A 12,391-nucleotide genomic window follows, 5' to 3' on the forward strand; every position below is an offset into this window, starting at 1 on the left:
TGTTTATTATGATTAATTATTATTATTATTGCATTTTTATTGATTTCAGAGAGGAAGAGAGAGAGGGAGAGAGAGAGAAACATCAATGATGAGAAAGAATCATTTATTGGCTGCCTCCTATACGTCTCATACTGGGGATCGAGCCTGCAACCCAGGCATGTGACCGGGAATTGAAGCATGGCCTCCTGGGTCATAGGCCAATGCTCACGCAGGCTGGGCTAGGCTTAAGTCTTCATAGCAGTAATTGAGAGCTGAATGGCTGAGTGATCTCTGAGGGGGGTTCCCATTAGCATCTATGACACGAGGAAAGGTGCTCAGGCAGCAGGAGGCTCAGGAGTTTCCTGGGGCCCCAGGAGTCCCACCTTCTGTCCTCCAGGGAGGGCGTGAGACATCTACTCTTCTTGGCTTAGTTCCTGGGCTCAAGGGGAGAGAGCTCATCTCCCCTGTTCTTATCTTCACATCCAGGATGGTGGGAGTATAAAGTCTAGCTAGGGTCACAATCTCCCCCGCCTCCCAAAGGAGCTGGGCACTGGGTTGAGACCCAGGCAGTGGACTATTGGGTGGTCCCCAGCCACGAATTTGTGGGACAATGTACAGTTTCTATGGGAAAGCAGTCTGAAAGGAAAGGCAAAGGCAATGTTCCTGGGGGACAGGAGGCAGTGGGTGGCATTTTGGGGCTACTTGCTGTGTGGTCTCTGTCTGCCAAATTTTAACTACAGTTGCTACCACCCATGTCCATGGGCCTCCTGCCACAAGTGGCCCAGTGGTGTGGCATGAAAACGGAAGAATAGGGACCCACGCTTTTAAGTGGGTTTGCCTTGCCCCCAGCACAGCCTTCTAAGTGGAATTTTTTAGAGGTTATTCCAAGAAGAGGTTGACTTATGCAGCTTGTTGAGTTAGGCTCCCTGGATGTCATCATAGACAAATGTGTTGGTTTCCTTCTGCTCAGCTAGTGATCAACAGTGAGCTGAAAGTGACCCCGACCAAACCCAGTCAAACAGGAGACAGTCTTTGCTCTTCCAAATCGCTTTTAATGAAGCCAGGGCAGCAGAATATACAATGTGGCTTAGATACACAGCACAGCAGGGCCTAGATAATGAGATAATTTCCCTCACATCTTGGGGAAAAGGGTGATATGTATTTCTTTATGAACACTATTTAAAAAAATATGAGCTCCTCACAACGTTCTCCAGGAGCTAGAACCTGAGAGAACCCCCTGGTGATCCACCACCCAGTGGGGCATCAGAAGCAGTCTCTGGCAGGGGGAGGGGGGCCACAGCCAGGAGAAGCTGCAGTAGCCTCTGCCTTTGCTGGGGACATGGGGCAGTGACAAGCAGCAGTGGGGGGACAGAAGGAGTGGTAGCAGCATTTGGCAGCTCTTCAACATCTTGATTGCAAATATCTGGTAGGATCCAGTTGGTGGCATTGTCAGTGGGGCCCGAGAGGTGGAGGGAGCCTTCTCCTTCATGGAGGCTGAGGGCGCGTCTCTGCTTGAGGGAGAGAAGGGCGGTGAGGAGCGAGCAGCGAGGAGCATTGGGCTCTCACATTCTTGCTGACCTGGAATGAGGAAGAACAAAAGTCAGGCTGGGTACTGAGGAGACAAATCCTGGACAGCGGGGGATGCGATGGAGATGCCTCCACTTGCAGAGTTCTAGGAGCAAATGGGCCCTGGAGTTGTTTTTGATGGTGGTAGGATGGGATGCGCTGGTCAGCAGGATGACCAGGGACACTGGGGGAAAAGGGTGTGGAGCCTCCTGCCAGGATGAGGGTATAATATAATATAATATAATATAATAATAAGAGTGTAATTTCTTCTCATATATTGGAGGCACAGGACATGAGGAAAGGAATTGGGAGCCCCACCAGGTTTTGCAGTGAAAGGGATGTGATGGAAGGCATGATGGAAGGTACAGTAGAAGTATAAATGCGTGTTGGGGTCCTGCATTTCTCTATTTTTTTTTCTTACTCATTAGTGAGTGGCTCTTGATGTCACTTGGCCCCAGTTTCTTCCTTTCCAAAATGAGGATAATAGCCATTGCTCATACTTTGTGAGACATGACTCAGCTGAGGTGACTGTCACCTGAGGAATGTACTGTGTTACGCAAATATCCTAGGCCATGGTTATTAACAAGAGGAACTCCTAACAGGAAAAAACGGAGGAGTTTGGTGGCCCCAGACTTAGCACCTAAAAAGAAGATCCTGAGGACAGGTTTGCTTTCAGAGCTTGGGGACCCACCCCAAGACCCTCAAACCCCACCGACTGGCTGAGATGCCCGCTCACCTCAGCTGGACCACAGCCGCAGCGTCATGAGCAGGTTGAAGCCGGCCACTTTCAGGAGTAGGATGCGGAGCCCGATCACTGACAGGTTTTGGAAGTTTAGGTTCATATCTGCAAAACCAAGAGGCCACAGTGGTTGATAAGCATGTGCACCTGAAGTCTGCGCAGCACCCTATGGCTTGCCCATGGCTTTCCCGAAAGCAGGGTGGGGTGGCTTTCAGCACCTGGATCCACCTCTCCTTTGAGCTCTGTGCACATCCCCTCCTAAAATTCGTACATTTCTCGGGATCAGTAATATTTCATTTCAAAAGGGAAACAGCAACTGCACTTAGTCCTTATTTTATTTCTGAGCCCCATCAGGGGATGGGGAGGAGGTGGGTGCTCAGAACTCACTGCAATCCCTTGGGTCTGGGCCCCTAAGTGAGAAGCCAGCGGTTGAGCCACAAGCAGATGACTCATAAAAACAGCTCGAGTGGAAATGAACGTGGGCCCAGGGTAGGTGGGGAGGAGGGATGGGGTCCTTGAGAGAGAAGATCACCATCTACATGAGTTCTGCTGCTTTTCTTGAAAGAAGGCAAAACCCCCTGGCATGGAGGGCAGCTGCCCTCAGGGTGACCTGGTTAGGTTAGGGCTATAAGCTCATTAGAAATTTCACAGCTGGGCCACCCAGAAGCTCTTGTTGGCTTTCCTGACAGTGGAGTGATTGAAAGGCATTCAGAAGCCTAGAAGTGAGTCATTGGGTGAGTGAACCTAGAGACTCATCCTCCAATTTCTCAGAATGGAAAAGAAAATGAGAGATGATGAGAGGAACCTGGGGATCCAGAAAGGACCCCGGCAGCTCTGGGGAGGGCTTGAACTGCTGTTCCTGTTCCTCATGACTTCACTCCTAGAACCACAAGTTCCCTCTAACCTCCCCTACCCAGGCAGGGTTACTGTGGGCTCACTGCTCCCCAAACCCGTGCAAAGCCATGAAAAGAGAGGACAGACCCCTCTCTTACCTGTTTCAAAGCTTTTCTCTATCAACGTGGCATCACAGGGAAATCCTAAAAGGAGAAAAAAAGAAATTTTCTTAGAGTCCAGAGTGTGCCGACTCTCCCACTCCAGACCTCCTAGGAGTGGGACAAGTGAGTGTCTATAGCATTTTCCATGTTTCCTAGTGGAGAGATATGGAGGGAACTTGTCACATGTGGGCACCTGCTGGGAGAGCCCCTGGACCAACACCATGGCTTCTGGGCACCACTTCACTCACTTAACAAACACTGATTGTGCAAAGTTCAGGTTACGTGACACAAGGCCACAGGAACCGTGAGACACAGACCCTGCCCTTGGCCAGCTTCCAGGCTGGAGTCCGATAGAGGCAATAAGATACACACAGTGACAAGTGCCATAGGGGTATAGATGCTGTAATGTCGTCCATCCCTGTACCCCAAATTTCTTCCTTTGTTTCCTCCGTCTCAGGAAATGACACTATCATTGATTCAGCTGCTCAGGCATAAAATCCAGCCACCTTCCTTGATACCCTCTTTTCCTTCTCATCTCTGCGTAGTTCTACCTTTGAGTCCCAACTAGGGGACCCTGTCCTGACCTCCCTCACCTCTCTGCTGCATTAGCTTCCTTACTGCTTCCACTCTTGCTCCGGCAATCCAATCCCCACCAGCAGTCAAAGTGCTCTTTTAACAAGTAAACCAAATGTTATTTCCCTGCTTAAAGCCAGACCATAGCTTCTCACGGTAATTAGAATAATACCTGCCCTCTCATGATCTGAGAGGCCCTCTGATCTGGCCTTTGCCTGCTTCTTCCCTCTCATTTCCCACTGCTCTTCTGCTCCCTCACTAAGCTCCTGCCTCAGGTCTCCACAGGGTCCTTTCTCTGCCCTTGGCACGGCTTTTATCCTTTATATCTCAGCTCAAATAAATTTCCCCAGAGAGCCCTTTCCTGACTTTTGTCCCTAAGGTGGCTGTTTCCTCAACTCCAAGTTAAAGCATATACTATAATCTGAAGCTATATAGACTTCTCCTTGCTGACGGATGGTTTCCCTCAACTAGAATGAAGTTTCCTTAGGGAAACCCCTCACTGGGCTTTTTTTACTGCTCCACTCCGGGGCCTGGCATTCCATGTGTGCACGATCAGTGGTTGTTGAATGACTGAGTGAGGTCAGGGGCTGGCTGAGAAAAAGAAACGAGGGGAGGGAACTGGAGAAGGGCATTAGAATGGGGCCTGGAAGAGAGGTAAGGGGCAAACAGCTCAAGCAGAGGCAGGGAGGTGGGAACTCAGAGTGAGTGAGACCGAGAGCCAGTGCCCTCTCCTGCCTGCTTCTCCCCTTCTCTTTTTGCCCAGGGCATTCTGTGGCCTGCCGGGATGGGGCTCACTGGTGCTCAGTAACAAGGGGGCTTTGCTGACAATTGATGAAGCGGAGGCCACCAATCAGCAGCATTTAGTTATCATCGGCCTGAGAGAGCTCCCGCCTAGCTAGGCCTCAGGGTGAAGACTCTGCTTGCACAGGCATGGAGGCTGTACTCACCTGAGCTGGGGTAGAAGGTCTCATTATCGAAGGTGTTGTCACACATGAAATCAGGTCTGTCACTCCAGTGCAGAGCCCCGTTGCTCTTGGAATCCATGGCCCTCATGTCCAGCGCCGTGCTGTTAAAGCTGACCACAGTGGACCTCTGGTCTTGTGACACATTTGCTTTAGAATCAAAGTCGGTGAATAGGCAGACGGAAGTGTTGCTGGATGTAGGGCTTCTCAGCTTGTACACGGCGGGGTCAGGGTCCTTGATATCTGTGGGCCGAAAGGAGCTGGGTTAGGAGATGCTCGTTTCTCTCTTTGCCCCAACCGAGGCCCGAGTCCAGATGCCAGTGATGGGCAAGAGCAGGACTCATTGGGCCTGGCAGGTGACATTTTCAAGCTTTATATGGAAAAGAACATTCTAGAAACCACCTGCTTGCAACAGACTGGGACTCAGGCACAGGTACAAGCCATGAGTCCTGGCCAAGAGGCCAGGCTCTTAGTGAATGCCCTCTGCCAGGTCCTGCCTGCCATTCAAGGAAACCAGAAATGAAGGCCCACTCACTCTTCTACTCAATGGGAACTTCTCAAACGCTCAGCAGGCCTGATAGAAAACACAACTCTGGCAGGACAAGTGAGTGCAGAGAAAAGGCCCAGCAACGAAAACCGTACATCGTGGAATCTGGCTTGGCCTCTCGCACTTATGCTGGGCATTGGTAGGACCTGGAAATTTACAATAGGCTGGAATTAAGTTAGAAGGTGAGTCACACTACTAGGAGATTTCTCACATCTATAGAAGTTTTGGACTATAAATCGAAGACTTCTATCCAAGCCCTGGCTCTACCATTTATTAGATGCAAGCCTGAGCAAGTCATCCCACCCCTTAAATCTCAGGAATTTCATTTGTAAAATGAAGATGTTACCTCGTTCACCTTCCTAAGTAGGTTTTTCTGAGAAACTAATAAGAATTTTCCATATAAAATTATATTTAATAAAGTATTGAACAGATGTAAGTAGTTGTAGCTACTGATACTGCCAGGATATTGTTACCACAGTGTGCTACCGAGTAATGCATAGTTTCTACTCTTCACCCCCAGGAAGCAGGAGTTGCTGAAGGCTTTTCCTCAGTGCTGAGAGTCATTTTTCAGCATTTCCGTAGGGTTTAGTGTTTTAATGTAATTCTCATTGTTTGTTCTTTCAGACCTCCTGCCTTTAGAGGAAGAAGCAGAGGTTTGCAGGGAGGATTAACACATTGGGGCCACCCAGAGAGATTACAGCAGGGTTGGGACTACAGCTTCCTGCCCCTGTGGTTCTCTGCTCCCACAGCTCCTCACCATGCATACAAGGCTTCTCAGACTAGTGCTGCACCCCACTTACGGAGCCAGCCAGGGTGGCCTTGGCAATGCAGACATCCAACTGGACCTGAAACGGGAAATTAGCCCTTGGCATGGTCTTGGGATGCTGAGTCAAGGCAGAACTGCCTGCGGGTGGGGCGACCCCTGGAGCAGCAGAGCATACTGGGTCCATGGTCACATGTAAGGGGCATCCAAAGCTTTGGCCCCGAAGGATTCTGCCAGCTTCCCTCTAATCTCCGCGTACTGTGGGACTTGGCATCACTGTGGGTTAAGGTCCTATGACATAAATCTTTTACTGGGAGGGGAGAGATGGGAAGTCATTAGCAGTACCAACACACCCCAAAGGATTTTTTAGTCATCAGTGGGAGTCGTGGGCGTGACTGGAAAGGGGAGCATGAAGATGTGGAGATGCTGAGAGAATGTGGCCTCCAAAAGAAGGCAGAGGACAAGTTGCCACCAGATGCAGTTTGGCCTGAAGGGGGCGGAGGGATGGCTGTGGGGGCCAGATGCCCAACTTTGAGTCCTGGTTCAACACTCACTTAAGTCTTAGAGCCAATGGGTATCAGGCTGGAGAAGGTCAAGACCACGCTGTCCAATATGATTGATAGTCTTTAGCTACATGTGGCTATTTAAATGAAAGTTAACTAAAATTAAATAAACTTAAAAATTCAGTTAAAAGTTAAAATCTCATTTTATGAGGTGGCTGCTGTATTGGATGGTGCAGACTGATAGACCATTTCCACATCACAGGAAGTCCTATTGGAAAGCATCAGTCTGGAGAGAGCAATGCCACGGATCATGGGACTTTGAGGAAAGACAGAGGAGTTGAGTGTGAGACTGAAAAGCCATCCTGAAGTTTGTGAGGGGTGACTACCAGGGGCAGACCAATTGCTCAGCTTTGCTGATGAGAGATCAAAATAAAATAGCAATAAATGCAGTCAGAATAATTGAGGTGATTTTTAGCTTTTTTCACTCCCAGTTTTTTATCAGTTAATACCCTCTGGGCTTCCCTAACCACATTTTTTAGGTTGTTTCTCCTGTTCATCTTCCCTATCTCTGATTTCCTCCCTTGCTCATACTCTCCCCACATCCCCCTTCTCAATCTCTTCTTTGAGCTCATCCTCCAAAGTACTTGGCTAGAACTGTCTGTTCTAAATAATCCAGGGATTCTCTACTGCCTGTTGAATAATGGCCAAACTTCTTGGCATGACATTCAGGGTCTGCCATAATCTTCCAAATCTTGAATTTCCTCTCTTAAGACCTTTATATGCCCTATAAGAGTATTGGCTCCCTGGGATGTCAGCTCCGTGACAGCACAGGCCCGTCTCTGGTTTACTGCCCCATCCCTGGTATCTACCACATACTAGTACTAGGTGCTCAAACAACTGATGAATAAATACATGGCCTACTGACCATCAGGTTTGCAAAATTTCTGCTTATTAGGCTTTTTGGTTAAAGAAGCTGGTACTCATCCCTAAACTTGATTTTTTTAAGCCCCAGTTTACTTTTACTCCCATGTACCTCTGGCGCAACCTTAATATTTTTATCTGAAAACGAGAAATAAGTCACTTTTAATTTCGAGGGCTTTAGGGCTTCTGGGAGAGAAGCATCCTGTTCCACCCTAGCAAGATAAACATGTCCTACCATAGATGCTATCTCCAAAGGTAGCTCTAGCGAGACTTTTCAACGTGGATGGTCAGCTATTCTAGATCCTAACCTTTCATTTGAATTCAAAACTAACCACAAAAGCATGTGTCCCAATGCTCTGTGCTTTGGGTCCCCAGGGCCACAGCAGTGATTGAAAGCTCCCTTACCACTAAATCTGTGCTTTGCAGTTAGACCCTAGGAACCCAGAAATATGAGTAAGAGAAACTGACTGAATCCTGCGGAGGATCCGGTGAGCATTAGGAAGCAGTAACACTTCCTGGGAAGACTTACCGGGAATGATGGAAACTCTGGTGCCTTTGCCATATTGCAACTGGGAGGCAACACTGCCATGCCACTTCCAATATCTCCATTACAGAAACCCTTAGTTTCTCCTCTGAGGAATGGGGTAAGCCCTCTTCCAGCCCATTGAGGAAGGAGAGGGGAGCCCCTGGGCCATGAGCTATCCATGGAAAGAGCTGCTCTTTCACCTTCCTATCTGGTCTAAATTGCATTTCTAAATTGGATTCTGTTTCCCAGTGGCTGGCCATGGCCTTGACTGTTTGTATTCTCTTGAAGGCTCTCATATTCATTTTCTTCATTGCCTAAGAAGACATCTTTGCCTTTCTCTCCATCTAACCTTATTATTAGATGTATTTACTTATGCCCAATTGCACATGCCTTGTTTAATCTTAAGATCATGCCTTCTTTCTTATTGTTCTTTGTGCCTGGAACCCACTCTCTCTCCTTTCTTTGTTCATATAGATCTTATTTATCTTTCAGCTCAAGGAACCTTTTTCTACTGCATAAAGAAAGCCATCTCCATCTATGCCAACTTTCCAGCCAAGACCCTATTCCTCTGAATCTCTAATGTGCCTATTGACATCATCAATTGGCCAATACTAAAATAGTCTTTAGGTTGCTGAATTTACAATAGTTCTGTCCCTTTTGCTAGTTTTTATCCTATTTAGGGACAGGTCAGAAATCTATCTAAGACGTCTCTATACCCAGTCTAATATTTTACTGAGTAATGACCACATTGAAGGCATTTAAAAATATCCATTGGACAATTAGAGTTCAATTTTAATGTGTTTGACCTAGAGAAACACAGACTTTAAAATTGATAATGATGCCTTCTTCCTTCATAAAGGCCTCTGTAAGGCAATCAGTTAGAACACCCACAATCGGCCTTACCATAGTCATCACCAAGATCCCAAGGGCAAGGATTAATGGCACTGGCCCATGGGGTTGCAAGTGGTGCCATCTGGAATGACTCACCAGATATTATGGACACTTGGGTCCCTTTCCCAAATGTGAGTTTACCAGTCATTCCTCCGGAGGCACACTGCAGTTGACACCAGCACAGAAACTCACTGGCCCTACCTCCCACTTCAATAGGAAAAGTACTTCAATAGGAAAAGGACTGGAGAATCACCCTCTTTAGAGTTAGACCTTCTGCTCTTTTGTGTTGAGATTTTGTCTCAGGTGTGTCCAATCCTTTCCCTCCTGCCCCATCCTGCTGTAGTGCTCTGGGTTGGAGGTTGTGATTTTAGTAAACCAATAATTTAGTAGAGCAGAACTCCTTGCTCAGGGGAGCAGTGTCTTGGATCTTCTCGTGGAAGGCCCAGGACTACTTGCCCATCACCTGCTTCATGATTCTTTAGGTCCCAGACTAAGGATGTTTCTGGGGCATTGAGGGCTAGATGGGAGGATATTTGAGGGACGAGTGGAAAGAACCATTTGGGATCCTACTGAAGAAAATACCTGGGCTCAACTCAGCCTCTTGGACAAAAAAGAATTAGTTGTCAATGTCCACCCTTGCCCCACTCTACTTACTTGGCTGGACACTCACTCTGGTCCCTGCTCCAAAGATGAGCTTGTTAGCACCAGTATTTCCCCACTACAAGTAAGGACTTTGCAATAACCTTCCTGATGTTAATCTGCTGGAACCCACCAGGATCTGAGAGCACCAGCCTAAAAGTCTCCCTGGGTATTTGTTTCTTAGACTTCCTATTTCCCAGGGAAGCGGTTCCCCTTTCCCTTTGTAATAATGTGAGCTTTAATACAGCACTACCTTGATGATAATAATAATTTAGAAAAGCTATCATTTATTGATTACTGCCTATGTACTGGGTATTGTCTCATATTATTATGATGTGGTTATTGTCATTTTGCTTTTGAGAAACTGGAGACTATTAGCTAGACAGAGAAGAGACAGAATTTTCCCCAGATCTGCCAGCCTCCCAAGCTGTGCTATAAGCCCCTACCATCTTGCCTCCACGCCTTGTTATTTCACAAGGCATAACTGCTGTTTAAATAGGGGTCGGAGTCACTTTTATCCTGAGAGAGGTTCAAAACTCTACTTAAACTCCAGAGAGGAAGATTCTGCTCATTAGCCAAACCAGGGAATTTAGCTACCTGCTGCAATACGAGAGAATTTGTGTTTGCCATTAACCATCTCTTTCCCCCCAAGGACACTTAGCTGATTTCCTGAATGTTCAGATTATCTGGTGCTGATGTTATAGGTGTTGCTTGATAGCACCAGGTATCTGGAACTCTTTTTACGTTGTCATAAATTTTCCCCTCAGATTTTTATTTACTCTGCTGGCTCTTGGCATTTCTGTCTTGAATATGAGAAATGGGAACATTTTAAGTCACCGAGAGCTTGTAGAAATGGAAAACAAATGTTCCATTTATCCCTGACTTTGCCATAAATCATTGCTTGTTTTCTCATAGACAAGTCATCAGTTACTTTTACCCTGGTCATTTGCATGGTCTTACTCACATGGGTGTACAGCCAGCCTGGTCCCCGCTCCAAAGATCAGCTTACTATAGCCATCAGATGCCACACAATAGGAGGGTGTTTTACAAGAACTCTAACCAGGCAGGGCCAGCCTTCCTGGGCAGCGATGCATCCTGTCCCTGTGTTATAGGCTCTTCCAAATCCCCCTACACATGAGAGAAGTCTGGCTCACTGAGTCCTAATTCCTCAGCTTCCTTTGTAACCATCCCACGGACCTTTCCCTCAAAGCCAGCTTGAGCTGGTCTGGCCTTCTGGAGGGTGGATGCCCATTCTGGGTCCCACAGCTGAATTGGAAGAGCCTGGAGAAGAACCAGGGATTAATTTTGGAAATGAATCTTTAGGGAAGCTTTATAACAGTGGAAAAGATGAGTAGGGCTTAATCATGGAATGGAGGCCTATGAAGGACACCCCTTTTAGAGAGTGGTTCCTGGAGGGCAGAGAAAGACAGATTAAAATTGGGAATATTCACATAAATGCACAGGAGGACTTCTTAACTGTGAGGGTTGTGAAAATCTGGAGTAAGTTTCATATGGGGCTCGAGAACTCTTTCTCTGGAGGTTTCTAAGATTCAGGTTGATATCCATGCGGAGAATAAAAGTCTCCAAAGTTTGAGAGTGGTTTAGACAAGTATACTTGAAGACTGACAATGTATAGTACCACTTTAAAGGCTCTGAGAAGTCCTACTGGTAAAGAAATCCAGAGATTCTCAAACCTATTTGATCCAATGATCTTAAAAAAACACCCACACCAAAACACCACTCATCAACGCCTATAGAACACATGTACCTTTAAATATATGTTCCTTGGAAGTCCTTTCTCTAGTTCTAAGTATTTAAAATTCCATCCTAAATTTTAGCCTAATTTTATCCTTAAGTTTTCTGTGTTCTGAATCTGTTTGTTTTACCTAGTCATGTGGACACAGCCTCATTGATGCAGATTATTTCTTTCTAATCATTATGAAACCATTCTATTTGGGCAATGGCTGGACATGGTATCCATTGTATAGCAAGTTCTCCTCCCACAGCTGGAGGGCAGATACAGATGCAGTCCACCTGCAGGACCCAAAGCGCCCCAACATTTGCAGGGCTGACCTACTAGGAACAATGGCAACTTTGAAGCCTTTCCCACATGTGAATTCATCAGTTTTCCTTCCACACACCTTCCCACACAGCTTGGAGCTGTGTACTTCAAAGAAGAGTCTTGTCCTAATGGAGACATTCCCTGGGGTGGGGGCGTCTCTCAAGTGGACTTCATGTAGTTATCATTAGGCCTCTCTCCTTTTGCTGCTCAAACCCATTTGTGCTGCTTCCCTATCACAGGTATTGTAGTTATGCCTCTGAATGCTGGATCTTGAGAAGTATGATGGGTTCCAGACTTTCTAAATGCAGCCTGCACTGCCTCACGACAGGGAAGAGGCCTTGATGAAACAACAAATGAACAGACAAACAGGGAGGAAGTTCCCCTGGAGAGATGGGATCTCCTTCCCCCCACTGTGAGCATTTGGATGGATTCTCTAATTTCCTTGTTTTGAAGTCTAACACCTCCATCGGAGAATCCTTGCTACTGTCTAAGCCAATAGATTCTAAACAGCCACTACATCTCTACTCAAGCCTTCCCTGACTTCCCTCACCAGAAGGCATTTTTTCAACAATCATTTGTTCAGTGACACCTATGCCAGGCTGAGGAGGTATAAGGGTGAAGGAGGGAGGGTGCTGGCCACGGGGTTTACGGGGCCATGCAGGATGGATATATGTACCCGGCAGCTAGGCCAGGAGGTCCGGCACCTTCCTTTCTGCCCCCATTGT

General features: G+C 47.1%; 1 gene segment (V, D, J or C); it reads right to left on the minus strand.

The window, feature by feature from the left end:
• Positions 1 to 1,010: 1,010 nt before the first annotated feature.
• Positions 1,011 to 12,391, minus strand: part of LOC102264001 — a 287,655-nt gene continuing 276,274 nt past the window's right edge. Inside the window, 5 exon segments of the C gene segment in view lie at positions 1,011 to 1,557; positions 2,282 to 2,389; positions 3,277 to 3,321; positions 4,800 to 5,057; positions 8,078 to 8,141. Of these exon segments, the coding sequence occupies positions 2,283 to 2,389; positions 3,277 to 3,321; positions 4,800 to 5,057; positions 8,078 to 8,141 (474 nt within the window).

This window comes from Myotis brandtii, unplaced genomic scaffold, assembly GCF_000412655.1.
Source record: "Myotis brandtii unplaced genomic scaffold, ASM41265v1 scaffold70, whole genome shotgun sequence".
In the NCBI taxonomy this organism is placed as follows: Eukaryota; Metazoa; Chordata; class Mammalia; order Chiroptera; family Vespertilionidae; genus Myotis; species Myotis brandtii.